We start from the raw sequence: 20,139 nt of genomic DNA on the forward strand, positions 1-20,139 counted from the left end.
AAGCCCCCAGCTAATACGATATCAGCGCACTGTAGTTATTCAAACGGTGGAACGAGTGAAGTAACGATGTCTTGCTTTTTGCAAGCATTGTGGGTTCTTTTATAAGGGTTTAAATAACTGATGTCAGAGACACACACCGAGGTGGTAACGTAATTCACACCCGAGTTGATCACCCAACCGAGTTGGCCACCCCAGAACACATACAAAATGGCCATTTTCATAGCGTTGTATCTCAACGAAACTATATATAAATAGTAGCTTGAATTTTATATATGTATATATGTTATATTAAACCATAATCCATGTAATTTTTATAATAAAAGCATATAATATTTATAATGATTACATAAAATTACATAAAATACCTAAAAATACACTGTATTTTTTGTAATATCGATCAATTCATATATGTTTTCATTATAATATAAATATATTATTTATGTCATTATTTCATTATTGATATATCACTGCATCTAATGCTAAAGACTGACGTTCCTTCCGCAGCCCACTCTGTAAAAAGAGCTATAAGAAGATCCATGCAATCATCAACACTATTCTCACCATCACTATAATCCACCGTCGCGAAATATTCTCATTGAGAACACGAAAGATGAATTTTGGTCCAACGGAGACCACGGTGTCTGCATATTTTCCAAGTTCGTCAACAAATTCCACAATTACACCTGGCGGACGCTGGTGTTCTCGAACAATATCTTGGAAGAAGTAACCATGTGTCTTTATTGTCCGGATTTTGTTAGTTTCACAGGCAAATGCTCATTTTTCCATGGAGTGGAGTCATTCCATTCAGGCTATTGTGCATTTTTCAGAGAATCCTCGAGGAAGAAAGCATTTCGTGGTGGAAGTGCAAAGGCTCAATGATTTTTCCAGATCATACCTTCATCTCGTGTATTTTCTCGAGTCTTCCATTCCTGACTGCGACGGCGAACGTCTAACAAGGCAACGGCATTCTCTTTATGTTGCACAATCAGGTCTTGGGATCGAATAGCACTAGCCACTTCGTTTAGAACTTTCATGTCGCTGTACTGATTTTCAACAAAGGAGAACAGAAGCTCGCGCCGCATTACCACTTTTTGATATTTGGTACCAGCTTTTTTGGAGATAGGTTTGAAACACCCAAAATTACGACTGATAACACCAAAATCAAACTGGCAAAGCGTACTCTTCAGAAAATCTATTACCTGATGACAATTATATTGTCAATTCGTATATAAATACATCTAAATAGATAAGTTCCTTGTAACTCCAACTTGTATCTTAATGTAATCGAAAATTTATTTTCAACCCAAACTATTATGACGTAATCTCAGCACTGCTAAATACGTTAACTTTTTAAATCTTTTTGAATAGTATTATTTCAACCATCTATATGTAAGGCTGCAACAAGGTAATCGAGCTTATGCACCACATCTCGCACCAACACGCTAATACAATGGAGTGACAAAAGTTTAACACGGTTAGCGTGTCAAGGGTAGAAATATGCCTTGGAGGTATTCGTGGCGTATAGTTGGGCTCGAGGCTGCAAGTTGACGAGTCGTAAACCTGTTGCGTTGCGGCTGACCCCAACCAGGCAGCCTCTTGTGGCGGTCTGACCCTGACCAGGCTGAGAATGACAATAGTTAATTAAGAATTGCTTCTTTCCAAGGATCTTCCCACTATTTACTGTATGCGCAGCCCAAGTTTCCACTTGCACTGAGACTCCCTCACTCTTGAACTTGCCCCCCAAATTTCCAGGCGGGGTTGGGTATCCTATCTCATCACATTGGGATCGCAATATCCTCGTCTTGAGACTACTTGAGATCCCCGCTCTCTGTTCCACTTCTATGAGTGCGGAGACAATTAGCTCGCTTTGCGAGCTATTTCTCGACAGGTTGAGAGACAATTCATCGTGGAACCATCATCGGCGTCGATTCCTCTCCAACGGCACGGCGCAAGAGGTGTTTCGGAACAACCAACGTGACCTGCGGAAGTTGCTGGCAGAGATACTCCACATATCGCAAAATGACACTATAATACTACCTAGAATCCTCGAAAGCACCCTGGCCACGCTCAGCAATGTCCTTGCAATTCTAATATGGATTCGAGCTCCACTCGAGGTCCTGGGACGCTTTCGGGAACTTTTGCCCGAATCCAGAACCATTGACTTTGATCCCCGCGACATAATCACGGACGGGAACCTTCCAATATCGAGAGAAACTGCGTCGCGTCTATTTCCTCATCCCAGTCGCAATGTTTCGGGGGAATTCTACGAGAACCAATTCCGCTTCTACCCTGTAACGCTGACGCGGGGGCATTGGTCACCTATACGGATCACAACTGTATACTTCCGTATCTCGAGGAGAATAGTATTGGCGAAGGCTCCTTCGGTCGGGTGTGGAAGGTCCGGATTGAAAAAGGGCATGTGAAATCACATAATGGAGAGAATACCAATGCTGAAAGGTTGACGTATGCACGGAAGGATTTCGAATTGAACAGGGAGCAAGCATTTCGTGAAGAAACAAATGTGCTACAACGGATCATGGAGTCACCGCGACGACATGTGAATGTCGTGGTCGCACTTGCCAGTCTTCATTACGGCAGTACGTACAGTTTATTCTTTCCGCTTGCCTCGTGCAACCTCTGGGAATACTTAATTGGCGAAAATGTTCCTGTTTCTAAACCCACGAGCCTGGAAGACAAGAGCGCCATCTTTTATCGAGGCGCCACGCTGGCAGGGGCATTGGCATTCCTCCACCATGAATTCCAAAGTACAAATTTGGAACGTCTAGCATGCTACCACATGGATTTGAAGCCGCACAATATTCTAGTTTTCGACATTAATACCCCACAAGAGAAATGGAAGATATCCGATTTTGGGCTGTCTAGAGTCAGAGGCCGGGGCGGTGTTGATAACGCCCAATACATCGATCTTTCTACTCCTTTCTTACGTTCAACACAGCTGACTCGACCGACTCGAGATCCATCTACGGCTCCCCGTCGTGGAGAAGGGACGTATCTCGCACCGGAATGTGCTGCTTCCGATGGACGAGTAAGTTCATCAAGCGATGTTTGGTCCTTTGGGTGCATCTTCAGCCTTGTCATGTCATTCTTGGATTCGGGGACACAAGGTGTCGAGGAGTTTAGGCAGCTTCGTCGCAAACAAGAAGCCGGCGATTTCTTCTACGTCACCCGGCACGGCAAGCCTATGATCTCTCCCTTTGTGACAGCCTGGTTCCAAACGCTGAAAGATAGATCCCGTTCAGGAGGCAGAAGTGCAGAACACGCTGTTGTGTGCCAGACTTTGGAGTTCTTGCAGAATAAAGTGTTACTTCCACAACCCCGTGGCAGAGTGAGCGCTTTAGAAGTAGAAATTACCTTGGAATGGATTGGCAAATTATTCTTCCGCCGACCAACTGCTCCACGTCGACCAAGTCTCATAGCACGATTCAAGGATGCGAAGGATTCACTCTTTTCGCACTCATCAGTAATTCCGCCATTGCAGCCGCTCCCAGTGAGTAAAGGCATGCTCGGGAGCATGTTTTCGCCGAATGGTGAACTTCTGTTATACTACTCACGACTGAAAATGGAGGTCTTCGTGGTTGATCAGATAAGGGAAGCCGGAAGACATGGAGAATGTAGTCCGGATCCTCTTTCCATTCCCACGCAAAAGAGAGAGTGGGAGCACTTTGCTATCAGCTCCAACTATATCTGTGCCAGTGTACGGGCTAGTAGCTATCAGAATTCCGAGGTACGTTATCTTCTACCCTCGTGATCGAAAGCTAAATGAGCACAGTTCTACATCTATCCTGTATCAGCCCTGACCATAGGAGACGCCGAAAGCTCTCCACAGGGAACGAAGGTTATTTATCCCAGCCCTGGATCCATCGAGAAGATTGCAATGACCCATGACGGTAACCTTACTGCCTTCATCCTCACAAACTTTACTGGAAGGAATTCTGAGGCTATAATTTATCTCTTTTATACGCAAGATTTACTTGGTGCTGGAAGTGAACTGTGGGTTTTCTCCCCTACCTTGCTTCTATAGCGTACAATGCGAGGACTGATAATCTACTCTTCTGACAAGGTCTCCGTCCCTGCCTGGGAGTCGAACAAATTCTAGCGCGTCAAGTGTAACCTCGGAGAGTATTTTTACCAGTGCGAATCGCATTAATAGGGATGCGCGTATTGGCTTAGTTGAGCGTATTCGGTCTTTAACCTTCTCCGGTGACGGGCGGTACTTAGTTCTGGTCGCTCAATCCCAGCAAGGACAGTTACTCGTCAGGGCGTGGGAAACATACACTGGCACTCCATGTGCGGAGCTTCCTATATCTCATCCGGTATTGAAATTATTTAGGACGGTTGTGTCGTTTGCCAAAGGTGCTTTACTGACGTGGCCTTTAGGGATTGGCCAACTTAGGCCATGCAACCTTCACCGCGTGCTCTGTCTTTAATAAGGGGCCAAATCTAGCGCTAGTATTGCAGCGTAGGCAAATGACCTATCTCAACCTCTGGGAGCGAACGGCCCTTAAGCAAAAAATGGAATACGAAATGCTCGTCGTTTTTGTACAAGATGATGATCAAGGTCTAGTCTTCCTTGGGAATAATGGCATTGACCGCGTTCTACGAGTGTTCGCACTGCCCATTTTTGACAGAGATGAGCTGCAAAAGCCAACTGAGGTAGCAAAGATCGGCCTCTCTAAATACGAGTCATCCACAGATAGTGCTGTTCTGGCACCCCGAAATATGAATAATCAAAGGGTGTTGCTCATAGCCACAGTTGACGGCTCCTTCGTCGCCGTCTCCCTTCCAGCCAGTGGCCCAGTCATATAATTGGCTGGAGGACCAGGAAGTAGATGAAGATGTAAACCAATCTTGCGAAGATTTTCCCGCTTCAGTCTAAATGGAGCGATTTCACCGCTCTATGATTTAACTTATCTAGAAAGGCATTATTATACAACCAATGCGGCTTCATCTTTCCCTCCTTTGCGAGGATGCCTTCTACTCTTCAGCCACCAATATAACACAGTTGCTGCTGTAAGAGGGACCGAGCACACAACAAAGATCCAAAATTGCGGTGATGCTACAAGCATGTGGTTTTCATCCATTCCAAAGAAAGAGTTCATTCCAAGAACGGTCTACGAATTTTGTTAGCGTTACAGATATCTCACAAGCTAGGGCTTTCTTCTTTGCGGGGGAGGGGGAGACGCACAGCTGTGAAAGTCGCTGGGAGATATATGAGGGTTACAATCGTTATAACTCGGACCGTGGTTGAGTCATCCACGGTTGACATTGTTAGCTTCAGCATGTAATCGTTCTGTGATTGAGCACTATATGAGTTTTTGAAAGTAAGCGTGTCGGCGATAAGCTCCGCTGTTCGCGCGGCCCGGCTCTGCAGGAAAGAGGTATTCTGTATATACGCCTCCAGATGGGATGAATAGTTATCCAATAATTGGCTCAAAGCCTCTTTTGCAGGACTTTTTAGAATACCTGCTTCAAGTAATGCGTCATTTGCCCTGCGTATCGACTGCAGCGACTTTTCCATAGCAGGCAGGATAGCTCTAAGTGGCAGACAGCGATTCTCCATGAAACGCACCGAAGTCAGTGTTTTGTGGTTAACCCGTAGTGTCTCCTGTATCTGCTCACTCATCGTTGTATTCGACTACGTTGGCTGGTCAGAAAATCGATTGCCCGACATTATTCGAAGCAAGCGGCGTCACTTACCAAAGAGAGAATCTTGCGTTCATAATAGGCCAGATATTCCCTCCATTGAGGAAAGACACTCGAGAAGAGAATATTATGAAGAAGGAGCGGGTGCTCCTGGATCTTGCGACTTCCTTCTGTCGACTTCAATATCTGGTTCAGTCGAGTTTGGAAGACTGACACATTGGTTGGATGCAAGAAGATCCAGGTTGCACTTTTCGTTTTCAGGTCGTATTTTTGGTAAACTCCTGTTTGGCGAAGGGACCAAGGGTCTTTTCCTTCTTCATTGGGTTTAAAGAAGGCGTATTTGCAAATGTACGCAACTTCTGCATAATCGTTGGTGATATGTCCTGTATGATTGGTCATCGGGGCTGGTCTTACCGATGCTCTCGGCGTTACACTTGTACAGTGGTGCGCTGCTGAATGCCTCTTCAACAGCGACATCCCGCTGATAGAAACCTAGGGCAATGTCGAGGAACTCGGGGGAGACAGCTGTAAAGCCCACAATACTTCTGAACATTTCCCTCGTGACGTTAAGGGGCTTCCAAGAGTTTGCTTGGCAAATGGATCTACGGGAGAATAAGTTATTGACACAAGATTCGAGAGCATTAAATCCACGCGTACATGACTCGGATCCCATGATTGCTAGTGGTAGATTGGCTGGTATACAACTGCAGTTCAGCCAGGGATGAGAACTTCCCGGCGGTCGCTGTGGACATCAAAGTTCAATTAGAGAAGCTTGCGAAATGTCTTCGTCCAACTCCCATTACTTACTCCGCTGAGACGAGTCTACATCAATGCATTCAACCTTGATTAATGACTCAACGCTCTTGAAACAGTTTCGCAACTCAAGTCGAGCCCAAAAATCGTCTGGGTAGGCTGCCAGCGAGAAAGGGTGGAATGATTCTGGTAACGGCGCTGGGACTTCTGTTTTCGGTCGCGTGACGCTGGGTTGGAAATCACCTTTCTCCAAATCCATTGGTCATTAAAATCACAGAGTATTCTTGATGCTTGAAATTTCTGAATTAGTTTTGCAAGTTGTGAAATTTACTCAAATATATATTTCCCCAAAATATAGAGACAAAAGAAGAGAGAAGAAAAGATTAAAAAAAGAGACACACTCTTGGCTGATTCCGCCTGATTAATATACAGGAACAGTTGGCACCCACCCTCCTTAGCCCTGAACACGAGACGAGCCAAAATTAAGGTATTATTTATTATTAGTCGCATTCAGACGCTGGTGTATTCTTCAGTTGCTTCCCTATTAAAGAGGAAAATGCCGGCCAGTCAGCTATAAACACAGCCTTAGGCTCATTCGGTGTTCGGAAGGCGCCTTACTCAAGCTCAGCCTAGAAACCGTGGTAATTAGCCAGTGAATTTAGTGCTAAGGTTTCCTCGCTAAAATCCCTCATTGGTTGTGGCGATAAGAGGATGGGCTTTGGTCTTACCTCTGTCACCTTTCGTGGAGCATCAAAAGACCAAACATCGTCAGCGATCTGTGACGCAATGGTTTTAGTCATGTCACTCGAATCTCTACTACCACTGTTTAACGCACTCTAATATCGAAGTTCAGGTCGGGTTGATTGGGAAACAACCGTTCCAGAAGAGCTTGGAGCTTCGCACGCATGATGTACCGCGCAGACACATCCTGTCTGGGGAACGAGCCTGGCGAGCTTACGGTCTCCATGGTCGCACGGGAGGAAAAACTGAATTGGCGCGGTATGGAAGACATCGTGATATGTTTGGAAACGCCGTTGAAACTGGCATAAAAGGGTGGTAATTTGGTGTGTCTACTGGAGTATACAAATCGTGAGGAAGTAGAGATGGGAGCGACATGGGGGATGCTTTTTACTTGAACGCGGTGTAGCAAATAGTGAAATAGCTTCGGCTTGATAAGCCTCTTGAGTGAGGCTCTGCTTCTTGCAAGATACGAGTATTGGCGTTTGGGCCGCAACTCGGATTATGCTGAACCTTGGAGAAACTCGGTGGGCGTAGTAATTTTCGGTTTAGGATTACCTGGTCTTGTAATTGTCTATACGAGTCAAGCTATGTAAAACACAATTTGCCTACTTTGGTTGGTGTTTAGGGGGTCAGAGGGTTAGGGTTTAGAGAGGATACAGGTCAGCCTTAAGGATCAGAGTCTTTAGAAGGTGGGATTAGGGCTAGAGAATTACAAAGGACGTACTAAAATTCTGTATTAATTACGTGTATACATGTATTCCCGCTTTATCGTATTGAAGCTTCTCCCGCTCAGCTTACTTACGCCTCCCACAGCAACCTCTAGACAAGCGATAGCCTCGCTTCGCCTTGACATTTGGGTTAAATTAGCCCACTCATGCTAGATGAAGTAACCAGCGGCACGGCACGAGGCGCAGCATCAGCTGTTCGTGATGCGTTCCTTTTCTCCCCCACCCGCTCGAGCCGCCTTTTCTTCTCTCGTTGCATGTACATCGCCCCTGCTCCTGACAATCATGGCTCTCGTCAACTACTTGCTTCTGGATCCTCTGAAACTGTGGCAATATGGGTTCCTCTAGGAATGATGATACGGAGATGAGAGAGATATTCCAGCAAGTAGATTGGCTTTCAAATGATTCTCGACTCACGCGCGATGAACAAAAGACGATACAGTCTCGTCTGTCGATGGAACAGCTGCACTCCTCATCGTCACGCAGTTCACGAAGGGTGCCGGAAAATGTCGTCATAGCTAACGAGCCGTCTAATGCTCCAGTGCTCGATTCAATATCCACGGAGGATCAAGATCGCACCGTTAAGTACGACCCTTCTGCAGAAATGCGTATTCCACGTGGCGGCGATCAATTGAATACTAATACACTTTCTTCAGCCGTAAACTTCGCGGCCTCCACATTTTTGTACGTTGTTTGAATGATATCTTGTGTGGCACCCCCCGATTTCTTTCTAATAATACGCCCGAATCCATAGATGATCACTATCAGCGGTATTCTTGGTATCGGACTGTATGTGAGAAGTGGTCTAATCCTCCGGTTAGGAGGGCCGGCGGCGGTGCTCATTTCTTTCACGGTTTTGGGCTTGCTGGCTTGGTTAGTGATGCAATGCCTTGGAGAAATTCTCACCATATGGCCAATCTCCGGCGCCTTGATAGAATTCGTTGGGACCTTTGTTGATGAAGATCTGGGTACCACCGTTGGTGTCTTATACTGGTATTTACTCATTATTTTTCTACTTTATTTGCTTCCTGAAGTGTTTGCGCGGTCTCGATGCAGGGTTGTCTACTGCAGATCCTTCGTCTCCATGCATCCACCTCTTCCCGATCTCTACCCTGTCCCTAGCATTTCCTGATCCATCATGAATTTAGGCTCTCCTACTCGATTAATTTCGCGGCCATCATTCTTGCTGCAGCCGGAGAGGTAAGCTTTTGGAATCCGGGAAAGGCGATTCAAGGGACTATCATGTTCTTTGTAGTTCCCTCCTTTCTTATCATCTTGAACAGTTTTGGAGTCCAGGTATGGAAATCACTTAATTCAGCCATATTGATAAGTATTGATCCAATTCAGATATACGGCCTGACTGAGATTATCGGAGGTTCCCTGAAACTGATCGGTGTCCTCGTAGTCATCATTGTTATGATTGTGATCAACGTTGGAGGTTTGCTTTCCACCACGCAAGACTTGCAAGGGGTTTCAGCTAACCGGGATAGTTGGTTCTGGTAATCATATTGGTACAAAGTGTGAGTTGTTCTCTCTACTCTCTCTACGGGATAAATTGCTAACTGTCCTTTGTTTATTCGAAGACTACAAAATATGGTCCAATGTTCCCTCATGACCCCGCTGTTGCTAACAGCTGGGTGGCTGCCTTGTTGTAAGCAGATCGTGCCGCATGAAATTGGATAAATCTCTAACCATCAAAGTATCTCATTCTCCATCGCAGCTTTTGCCTACGTTGGTGTGGAAATCACTGCTGCAGCTGCATTGGAAGCCCGCATTGATGACCAGTCTCGAAACACCGCACCTAGTTACGAACCCAGCGAGAGATCGAAAAACGTGGCTAACCGGCGAGTATCAGTACGGTTCTCATCGACATGGACAGCATTCATTGTGTGGATCATTTACTTCGTGGGGGGGCTATTATTGACCTTGAACTTATCGTGGGATGATGATCGATTGCCTCAAGTGAGTGGCTCGACCACCCAGAGTAACTCAACCTCCAATACAGACTCCGGGTTTGTTCTCAGTGCATACTCGTCCAACATTCCTGGTCTCGCCGACCTGGTAACTGTCATTACGTTCATTACAGCGCTGACGTCTGCGAATACCAATTTATACGTTGCATCACGGACACTCTTCGGGTTGACCCGCAAACTAGACGGAAGCCGCTGGAAATGGCTTGCGTTTTTCGGGCGGACAAACAGTTACCAAGTACCTGTGCGAGCGATGTTCCTGTCCTGTTTCTTTATTTGGGTACCATTCTTGTACCTGTCTCCAAGCAGTTCCACAACCATCACTGATGTAAGGCATCTCTCAATACTGAAGGCTGACGAAGAATGAACTTCTAATCTTTTATTGAACTGTTCAGCTTCTTGATATCCTGTCTCAAATGGGCTCTGTCTGTTGTATAATAGTCTGGTCCTGTGAATGTGGGGCATATATCCGTTTCTACAACTGGTATGTCCCCCGGAGATCAACCAAATCGTTCTATTGAACATGCACCACAAATCCGACAGGGCTAATGAATACTATAGCATGTACTTACATAGAAACGAGTTACAGGAGAAACCCCAGTACCGCCACGTATGCCGATTCCGCCGTGACGAGCTCGATGCTTACCCCTGGCGTTCGCACGGCCAGCCTCTCACGATGTATGTGGCTCTGGCTGGATGTCTTTTTGTTCTCTTCGTCGCCGATGGTGCGGCCCTCTGGGCAGGGTTCCATTATACTTCTTTTATTTCAGGGTACCTTGCAGTGAGTTTACGGGCCTTCAAGAATCTTCCTTTCCCCTCTCCTTAGCACTCTATTTCTCCGCCCTTTCCCATCCCCCGGTTTCATACCAGCGTCAAACATAATTTTAGCTTCAACTACATCAATTGCTAATGAATCTTCACGCAACAGCTGTTGGTATTTCTCGCGCTGTGGCTATTCATCAAAATCTACCGTTCCGGAGGCTGGCAATTCGTTTCCTGGAAACTCGAAGATCTATCAAACTTTAACATGGTCATGCAGAAGATCGATCGATTAGACGAGATCAGGCATCGTGCTACAACGAAGGAGGTTGATCAGCGTAAACCAGCATGGCGTAATCTATGGGGTATACTGTGAGATATCTCTCATGGTAGGGCAACCATTTTACGAGAGTCGTGCACTGGGCTTCAGGTACTTTTATCTCTAACTAAACCACATGTAGGATAACATATTACGTCATTGCAATGAATTACTTGCAATGACTTTAGTAGTTGACATCATGAACATAATAATATTAATAATCGTGCGATCTCAAAACTAGGGTATTTCACTAAATTACTAGAAGAATCTGTTAGGAAGCCAGGCTATACAGGCAAGTAGCCATCCAATTATTCAGCACCTGGAATAGCTATGGAATAATAAATGTGGCTTGAAGAGTCTTACCAAGCAAGTACAAGCTAAGTATATGATTTGGTGGTGATCGTGTGCTTTTACTGAATTTCACTTTCAGCCTCGCATTAGGGTTGCGTGTCCTATCATTTGCAAGTCGAACCCGGGACCTATTGCCAGTCTTAGAATAGAAAATTTGCAGCAAGCTAAGCTATTAGCGATACTTTGGATTTTTCCTGCTGTTTTATTTTTGAGTTGTTTGGCAACCAACTTGTGCTACGTTAATATCCCCAGCAAATTCTAGATAAGATGATATCTCGAAGAGACTGACAATCGTAACAAAAGAGTTTTTTGAAAAATTCAAATACGATGTCAATACATTTTCGATCGGAGGACATCGCTAGGTGCTCTCACCCAAGGTAAACAAATAAACGCACACGTAAACTAGACCCACAGCCTCTCGAGCAATAAGATGCCTACCGCACCCAACTTCGACCTCCATCCCACCAAGAATGATCTCGAGCCTTCGATATCAAACTTACTCAACCGAGAGCCCTGCCGAAGGTCATCTGTCTTGATGCACTGTATTTCGAAGAGCTGCCGGGAAAACTCTCGCTAGATACCCTGCTACATCCTCCTTTTTATTGCCGAAATCGCAAGGAGTGTCTAGATCAGGAACAGTCCAATAATTTAAGTGAAAACCTGACGTGCCTGGTGGTCGCTTGACCCGGTGTACAGAGTGCTTAAACTCTCCAACCAGCCTTCTCAGGACGTGGCCAATCAAAAGAATAAATTCTCCCGGCTCACAGGTTGTTGGAATGAAGTCAGCAACCTTTTTGACTGATGTGGTGGATATATTTCCCGTTTCATTGCTAATGTCAGCCACTTCGAGACCAGCAAGAGAGTCTTGGAAGCAGAATAGCATGGTCGTAGGGTCTATATGAGGAGGAACACGGAGGGTATTATTGTCTTCTTCATCTTTGAAGCAATAGTAATAGGGGGCGAAGAATGAATTTCGTACACTGTGTATAGAGCTCAAGGACCGAGGAAGATTCATAGCTGAAGACAAACAGGTCAATAAATTCAGGTGGACACGATTGCATTCCTATTATTTACTCATCTACTGTGTAAGCTTTTGCAGTTGCATGTGGTCGAGCATGTAAAAATTCGAAAAGGTGAACATACCTCGTGCAGATACTTCGAAGTCTCAACTAGTTGTCTTCCCGGCTCAGACCAAGTTCCGGGAAGATCATAGACACTATGTTGAAATTCCAACGTTTCATCCAGATGTAGTTCGCCTCGAACTATTTCACTTGCAAATGGAACAAACCGTGAATTGGTCGTTGTGCCAGAGTTCTCGTAATCTGCAACTTTCTCTTCGAGAGGTCTTTCAAAAAATGATCTACTCTGTCCAAATATCCTGATCAATTCAAGTGAAGAAAGTAGAAATATTTAATAAGCCAGCTCACTAACCTTCTCGAAGCAATTATCAATGATATCCTGTGAAATACCATGATCTCGAATCCTGCAAGCTCCATAGGCTTTTAGAGCTTGTGCGAGTTGTGTTGTTGCCAGACACCTGACATTATCGTCATCATTAAAAAGTTCGGCATAGCTTATTGACGGGATTTTATAATCTTCTGTATGAGAGCCCATTTCTGAGAAGTGTACGCTGTGTAGTGCGAAGTAGCTGTTGCGAGTTAAAGAAGCGTTGGCTCACTTCACACAAAGGAAATGGTTTGGAAGGATGAGAACACCGCACGAACACGTCACGCATTATTCTTAAAAAAGTCAGGCAACTTTAAGCCTAATCAATTGCATGTAAGTTATCGGCTGTGGAACATTGGCTGTCCATATATGCGCTATCAATAGGTGGAGAGAACTCGCCGCTAGTTTTACTTATTTAGGTGGCCATGACAATTAATACTGCATTTCAAGATTCTAGAATGGCCTAACAGAATTAGAAGGAGTGATCAAAGGCGTTCATGATCATACTAAGGCGGCTAAGTGGATCTACATTGCCGTGGATAGATCGATCAGCTTGTAAGTAGATCTCGGAAATCTTCGCAACATTGGAAATCGGGCCTGGCCTGGCCTTATTATAAGACCATACCTACAGGCTACATCAGAAGGCCCGGAAAAAATATATATTGGCACAAAGCACATTTTTATAAAAGGCGGTATAGAGAACAACTCTAGAACTGTGGGACTCGTATGACTTGTTGGGGTTTGATTGGGGAAACTCGGCGGTCCTTGCATGTTTACCGACTGCAAGCCCTGACCAATTAAAATTGGGTCGCAGGTTAAATGGCTATGCCTACCAATTGTTTAGGCAGGTTTTAGTCGACGACAGAAAGGACTCCAGGTATCTCAGTGGCATTTTTAGATTGCCCCTGCTTCGCTAAACCGTTTGGTACGTTTGATTGATTCTCGGGTCATTGGAGACACCTAAGTGATCCTTTACACCCATCTCTAGAATGAAAATTCCAACAAAACTTTCTTCTGGAAGTAAAAAGAAGGGTTCATAAGCAAATAAAATAAACTCACGCCTATTCTTGGAAGAAACTTAGAGATTCTTGCTTTCAAGATAGTAGCGAGTAGACTAGACTTCAACATTGCTTTAAATCTCTAGCTACGTTACCTTATTGAAAACGTTATGAAAAATAACAGCGATGCTCATCGAATATTATAAATGTCATGATATCACCACTTCTAGAAATTCTAATCAGCCCATTTAAATAAGTACTTACGACAGAGACCCTCATTCCTATACTTCATCATTACTTTTCAATAGGATATAGGTGGATATATGCTACTTCCCAAAGAAATCTCTGTCATAGTAGCTGTCATTTTGTCGACAGCTACACTACGCCACTGTCAATGGCATCAATTTGCTTGTCACTCATCCAATTTTTGACATCAACCTGTGAGGTGTAGAAATTTCACTCGACTTTCCGCAACTTTTTACTTCCAAGGTGGCGATATGACCTTGTGAAGAACTGCACAAACATGTATGTCAAAGGCGCCCCATAAAGAAATCCCATCCATAGGACAGCTGCCTCTCCGCTGTTTTGGAGACAACTAATCGTTTCATAACCATATTCGCATTCGGTTTCTGTCAAAACTGATTTTTGACTAAGGTTGGACGGCCGCTGTTGATTGCAGATGGTACGGTCCCCGTTGAGGCTTGTTCGGAATGAGACAGGAATATCGTAGCGAATAAAGAGGAATGGAATTGTCAGCATGTAAGCAATGAGGAACTGAGATATCTGGATCCCTGTCATCGCAGCCTTGGCCGTCTTTGGAACATGGACATGAACGGCTGTCATCGTATAATACGAATACTACGTCATAAACGTCAATAGGTACCTGAGAATTCGGTCAAGGCAAAGACAAACCATAAGAGTATGGACAGCTGAATTGAGAAACAAAGGGATCGACGCAGGTGGTGAGCGATACCTCACTGCCGCCCAAGCACACATGATTATTCCAGCATGATGATAGACATGGAGTCGTGATGTTTGGCGACCTTTTGCAAGGATAATCGCAGTGTCGACGATCTCATACACTTTGGAGAGATAAAATATCCACCCGATAATGTGAATTTCGTCTATATGAAAGCCTTCCGGTCTGTCGTAAGCAGCAAATGGGTCACGCATCTCCCCACTTCGACAGACAAAATCAGTTACACGCAGTAGATATAATGGATCTGACCACTGCGGCCATCGGATAGATGCAGCAATATATGATTGACGCAATATCCAGCCAGAAAATAATGCTAGAGCCAAATTATGTATGACAATAATTGGTTTGAACAATATGAAACGACTTATTGCCCATGGCTTGTGGTTTCGTTGCCGGTTGAGTTCACTGATGCATATAGCGACGGCCGTATATATCAAAACTATGTACAAAGGAAATGTAAAATTCAGTGAGTTTTTGTAGAAAGGCTTTAGCCAAGCATTCTCATCAAAAAATGATAGACTTGCGGCTAACTCTTCTGTCGTGTACAGAAATTTTGGAAATTCCCATATAGAAGGGGGTGGTAAGGTGTAGTACAGAGACATAGCGGTGCGGAAATATGTGACTTTCAATTGAAAAAGCAAGTTTCGGTGCGTAAAGTCTATGAGAGAACAGGCATAAAGTATTTGTACCGACTATCGCGCTTATGTTACTTACGTCACACTTGTTGGGATATTGACCTTGACCATATCAAGGATAGCAGCATGTGACAATTTTCATATACCGTACAGTTCAATAGTCTTTTATTTGTTTTTTTTGTTTTTAGACCAATCATTATAAATTGTTAGAGATACTCGGGGAAAAAATGGAGAAAAAGAAAAGGTGGTTGAGAGAAACTTGGTTCCGATGTGCAAAATCGTAGTCACTGCATATCCCGTGTCACACATGAGGAAGGTTACGGACTATGCATACGTTTTCATTTTTTGCCCCATTCACGCACTTGTAGATCGCCTAAAACATAGATACATACGTTTATATAGACAATATGGTTTAACCAAAATCGGCATGCTCATCTACGAAAACCAAATACGCCCTTTGAAGGATCGATATCTTCCTATATCTACATTATATGAGAATTGTAGGATTGGAAATTTCGTGCCAAGGCTAACATCGGCTTAGCTGCCTTGCTATGGTACCGAAAGACAAGATATCATCACTCTATTAATTATAAATTATCATTCCATTCTTCGCAACCATTTCTGTTCTGTGGATTCCAATTCAGTGGACTTAATACTGGTATAGCGTTTCTGATGGTAGATTAATTGATGCTCTAATGTTAATTTTTAATCAGGATGCCACCCTCTATGGGCACACAGATCCTATTAAATGGTGGGCGCGAGAGCCTTATGCCCACCATCGGTATAGAGATACGGAAGAAGATCCGTACAACGTCACTAAAAGATTTATCCACGCGCACATATTATAGATGATACTCAAGCAACCCAAAAGATCCTGGTATAGTGACATTTCTGACTTAGAGAGCTATCCAATTGTCAAGTAGTTGTTCCGAGTTTTCGAGCCATTGTCAGTCTTCATGAGCTGGGTACTGCCAGCACTCGTTGCAGGTAAATTCTGGAATGAACGGCAATGAGGTTTGGTCGTAGTAGGGACACTGCGAACCGAACCTTTGCAGTACAAAGGTATTTTTACGTCAATTCCCGGGCATATTACTGAGAAATACTCAGTCATCAGTTTAACGTTCTGAAATGGCTCATATATCTATGGGAGAGATTGGTCTTGCTTACAATCTCAGGTGCTTCAGAAAAAGCTCAAGGAGAGAGAATGACTATATTTGAGGTCAAACCTTGGACGAGCTTCTAGTTATTAAATGGAACTACTATCAAAGCAGGTCAAGAAAACCAAAAGAAACTTTGTATCGAAGCAGTTGTACATGATTTCAAAGATTTCATCGACGCACCCTGGAGGCGGGAAAGGCTGCTTGGAGCTATGTTGGCAAAGACGCAACAGCTTTATTCAAAGGAGGTCTCTACAACCATTCAAAAATGGCTGGAAATATTTAGTCAGGATGTCGAATTGCTATCAATCGTAGCGGAGGCGAACTGGAGGAATGGGAATGACATAAGACTGCAGACTGCAAGCTAACGGTCAATTAGTAACAACTAGATATCAGTAGCTTGGTGTAACTGAATGCACAAGTACCCAATACAAAACTTCGATCATCTGCTTAATTAATTAAGGACACCCTTCAATCGAAGGCAATTTTAGCGAAGCTGTGCAAATACCAATTTTTGGCTCTTCAATAATGCATATCTTGAGTCATGTCTTGCGCCGTCCTGCCATGATACCCATCCAATTCGGAGTATCACAAAGACGGTTCGTCAAATTAGCCTCTCTAAAAAAAAACCAAAGTTGCCGTACCTAATAGTACTATCAAAGGTTAAAAGTATTATTTTATCTCATTGGCTGCATGAGAACATTTTCTTAACGCGAACTCCAGTATTAGTCACATTGCCTAAGTCGGAACCCGACCTATTTCTTGACCTATGGATGACACTACACGTGTCATCTGATCTCATCATCCTATGATATTGAATTGACTTCTTCTGTGAGAGTCGTAGCCAATTGTGTCCTGAGGGTACAGGGTGACTGGAGTAACTAATACCCCGACTGATAAACCATCAAAGTGCAGACCACATCTCCGATGGGTGGCTTGCATAACTCCCAGACCCTCAAGATTACTAAGAAATATGTCCGACCATTGATGCCCAATAAAATTCTCTCCTATACTCTGCCAACCAAACAAAATCAATCACTGAAGTGTGATGGTCATACGGGGTTTCTCTTACTTCGAATAGTAGCCGGAAGACTTATTTATCGGAATCGGAAATGACGTAATTGGAAAATTATACAGACGTTTTATGAGACAGGTTTTATCATCAGATCGATAGCATATCTTGTCCAAGACCGGCGGAACGGAACATAAGTCGAAAATGTGCAGACACTTAACACGATAGCGACTACGCAAAAACATCGCCGATCAAAAATACTTTTCTATCTAGGAAATAAGCGGTGTGATCCCTGATTTGCCTTGCAGATATGAGTCATGTCGGCCACCTTTTGCTCCGGATCGTGATCTCGTGGTTTATGTAGCTGAGGTGAAAGGTGAATTCAAGCCCTCTCGGACATCTCGGTATCCCCGAGAGATTCCCAGTACAGCATCTAGCACTTAATCCACCTTATTTCACTGATTCGTAGTTTTAGGCATCATGTTTATCCTCTTAGCGAATAATATCCGCATTCCTCGGTAGTTATTCCCCAAATTGGAACCAGTATTTTCTCTATCTTTATAATATCATTACAAGAATTATAGACCGTAGACATTGAGAATATATTACTCTTTATAGCTAACAGCCCCTACTAATGTCCCATCACATGAATCATGAGGAACATCTCGTCCTAGTCAGTTGTACAGGCTCCGAACCTCCTAGACAAGAATGTCTTCATGACAGTTTAAAAAGGTGGCTAAGTTGAAGTCGGTTTCTACTATAATCTATGACTTCTTGAATTGTTTGAACTACAAAAAATGGCCGAATACCTTGTAGCGCTAGGATTGATTCCAATACCGGCAACTATAGTACTGGCTTATATACTATGTCTCGTTGTATATCGCCTTCATTTTTCACCTCTTGCGCATTTTCCAGGATCGAAGTTAGCTGCAGTAACAACTTGGTATGAAATATACTATGATGTTATACTGGGCGGTAGATTTATGTGGGAAATTGAACGCATGCATCAAAAATACGGTCCAATCGTTCGGATTAATCCATTTGAGATACATGTGAAAGACGTCAGATTTTACAACACACTCTATACTGGAACAACCAAAAAGCGAAATAAATACCCATGGTTCATTCGCGCTGGAGCACCAGGCAGCTCATTTTCTACGGCTGAATACGATCATCACCGTATCCGCAGGGGAATAATTAGCCCTTACCTTTCAAAGCGATCAGTTCGGAGTTACGAGCCTATTATCCAGCAAAAGATAAACCGATTATGTGAGCATATGCTTGATACTATGAGATCAGGAACCGAAATTGAACTTCATATATCCTTTCTATCTTTTGCGGTGGACGTCATGTCCCATCTCTCTTTCGGGCCGTCCAGATGTTTTAATCTTTTGGAATCCTCGTCTTTAAGCAACAACATCAGGTGGAGAAAAGGGATAAAAGCTCTTTTCGCGAGACTAATACCACTGAGACATCTTGCTTTTTTGGTGTTACTCTTTCGTACACTTCCGCTATGGCTTTGTGCTTTGGTTGATCCTAGTTGTGCTGATATTGACTTTGTGGAAAAGGTTAGTGTCTGATCTCAACCTGACCAAAGATGACTGGGTTAAAATATAAATACTCAAATCGAAACAGGAAATTGAAAATCAGATGAGCAATGTTTATGAAGAATACAAAGACCAAAAGTCCCGTTCCGTGGAAGAAAGCGGAATTTTCTCGGAGATTTTGAGAAGCGAAACATTACCATCTTCTGAAAGAGCTTTAGATAGGGTTTCTGATGACGCAAAATTCTTTATTATAGCTGGAACGGATGCTCCATCGTTAGCTATGGCTGTAATAATGTTTCACATTCTCCGGGATTTCGAGGTATTACAAAAATTGGTGGAAGAATTGAAAACTGCTCTTCCCGATCCAGCCAAAGACCCTTCTTTAAGTAGGTTGGAGGAGCTTCCATATCTGGTAAATTCACATTTATATCGCTTTGAAGGAATTTATTTCTCAATAACATCATATAGTCTGCAGTCATCAAAGAAGGATTCCGTATATCGTCTGTGGTCACCACTCGACTCCCTCGCATTGCTCCTGGTGAAGTTTTAGAGTATCAAGGATGGCGCATTCCTGCAGGAGTAAGTCTTGATTCTTTTTACCATCGATTCTTGCCGTTTATACTTTGATAATACAGACACCCGTCAGCATGTCTACATATTTTATTCATAACGATCCGGATATTTTCCCCGAGCCAAATAGCTTCAAGCCTGAACGCTGGATTTGTTATAGTCCTGACTCAAACCTTGACCAATATCCAACATCTTTCTCAAAAGGTGGACAATCCTGTCTAGGACCAAGGTCGGTACAGTACTTCTATTTCAATATATCTCCTTTAATATAACTCCTTTTCTAACTGTCAATAGTATGGCGTATAGTTGGTGTTATCTGGCTTTTGCGACAATCCTTCGACGCTTTGAACTTGAGCTCTTCGACACGACAGAAGAAAACATTAAGACTATTAGAGATAGCTTCAATGCACAACCAAAGAAAGGCTTTGACCGAATCAAGGTGAAGGTCCCAAGGCAGCGAAAGTAAATAACTATATTACCAGATGAGCTTCAATATTTACGCTCTTTCTTTTC

General features: G+C 43.7%; 8 protein-coding genes across 8 annotated transcripts; 4 read left to right on the forward strand and 4 right to left on the reverse strand.

The window, feature by feature from the left end:
- Nucleotides 1–1,841: 1,841 nt before the first annotated feature.
- Nucleotides 1,842–4,827, forward strand: BGW36DRAFT_358590 (kinase-like domain-containing protein; the record flags this gene model as incomplete). Its single annotated transcript, XM_046213980.1, has 5 exons — nt 1,842–2,291; nt 2,357–3,745; nt 3,791–4,011; nt 4,082–4,334; nt 4,399–4,827. The coding sequence occupies 5 exons, from the start codon at nt 1,842–1,844 to the stop codon at nt 4,825–4,827; spliced, it is 2,742 nt and encodes a 913-aa protein (XP_046073544.1).
- On the reverse strand, nt 4,806–6,676 carry BGW36DRAFT_449225 (uncharacterized protein; the record flags this gene model as incomplete). The annotated part of the gene is made up of 5 exons (XM_046221778.1): nt 4,806–5,656; nt 5,719–6,047; nt 6,079–6,266; nt 6,322–6,406; nt 6,472–6,676. The coding sequence occupies 5 exons, from the start codon at nt 6,674–6,676 to the stop codon at nt 5,162–5,164; spliced, it is 1,302 nt and encodes a 433-aa protein (XP_046073545.1). The 3' UTR covers nt 4,806–5,161.
- A 355-nt stretch (nt 6,677–7,031) lies between these two features.
- On the reverse strand, nt 7,032–7,384 carry BGW36DRAFT_426763 (uncharacterized protein; the record flags this gene model as incomplete). Its single annotated transcript, XM_046220312.1, has 3 exons — nt 7,032–7,046; nt 7,146–7,193; nt 7,253–7,384. 3 exons carry the CDS (start codon nt 7,382–7,384, stop codon nt 7,032–7,034), a joined length of 195 nt encoding a protein of 64 aa, XP_046073546.1.
- Nucleotides 7,385–8,217: 833 nt separating this feature from the next.
- BGW36DRAFT_426764 (amino acid permease-domain-containing protein) lies at nt 8,218–10,988 on the forward strand (the record flags this gene model as incomplete). The annotated part of the gene is made up of 11 exons (XM_046220313.1): nt 8,218–8,468; nt 8,540–8,567; nt 8,638–8,876; nt 9,032–9,179; nt 9,231–9,314; nt 9,374–9,403; nt 9,467–9,534; nt 9,584–10,181; nt 10,249–10,337; nt 10,415–10,634; nt 10,782–10,988. The coding sequence occupies 11 exons, from the start codon at nt 8,218–8,220 to the stop codon at nt 10,986–10,988; spliced, it is 1,962 nt and encodes a 653-aa protein (XP_046073547.1).
- Nucleotides 10,989–11,447: 459 nt separating this feature from the next.
- Nucleotides 11,448–13,046, reverse strand: BGW36DRAFT_406925 (uncharacterized protein). Its single transcript, XM_046219019.1, has 3 exons — nt 12,714–13,046; nt 12,426–12,647; nt 11,448–12,345 (listed from the first exon to the last, which is right to left on the reverse strand). Exons 1-3 carry the CDS (start codon nt 12,894–12,896, stop codon nt 11,806–11,808), a joined length of 945 nt encoding a protein of 314 aa, XP_046073548.1. The 5' UTR covers nt 12,897–13,046; the 3' UTR covers nt 11,448–11,805.
- A 1,136-nt stretch (nt 13,047–14,182) lies between these two features.
- On the reverse strand, nt 14,183–14,899 carry BGW36DRAFT_426766 (ELO family; the record flags this gene model as incomplete). The annotated part of the gene is made up of 2 exons (XM_046220314.1): nt 14,183–14,584; nt 14,639–14,899. 2 exons carry the CDS (start codon nt 14,897–14,899, stop codon nt 14,183–14,185), a joined length of 663 nt encoding a protein of 220 aa, XP_046073549.1.
- Nucleotides 14,900–16,035: 1,136 nt separating this feature from the next.
- On the forward strand, nt 16,036–16,188 carry BGW36DRAFT_293261 (uncharacterized protein; the record flags this gene model as incomplete). The annotated part of the gene is made up of 1 exon (XM_046210985.1): nt 16,036–16,188. The coding sequence occupies one exon, from the start codon at nt 16,036–16,038 to the stop codon at nt 16,186–16,188; it is 153 nt and encodes a 50-aa protein (XP_046073550.1).
- Nucleotides 16,189–18,306: 2,118 nt separating this feature from the next.
- Nucleotides 18,307–20,092, forward strand: BGW36DRAFT_396680 (benzoate 4-monooxygenase cytochrome P450; the record flags this gene model as incomplete). Its single annotated transcript, XM_046218202.1, has 5 exons — nt 18,307–19,077; nt 19,196–19,468; nt 19,525–19,635; nt 19,692–19,855; nt 19,921–20,092. The coding sequence occupies 5 exons, from the start codon at nt 18,307–18,309 to the stop codon at nt 20,090–20,092; spliced, it is 1,491 nt and encodes a 496-aa protein (XP_046073551.1).
- Nucleotides 20,093–20,139: the final 47 nt, after the last annotated feature.

The sequence above is a fragment of the Talaromyces proteolyticus genome (genome assembly GCF_021365285.1).
Source record: "Talaromyces proteolyticus strain PMI_201 chromosome Unknown BGW36scaffold_5, whole genome shotgun sequence".
Taxonomy (NCBI): domain Eukaryota; kingdom Fungi; phylum Ascomycota; class Eurotiomycetes; order Eurotiales; family Trichocomaceae; genus Talaromyces; species Talaromyces proteolyticus.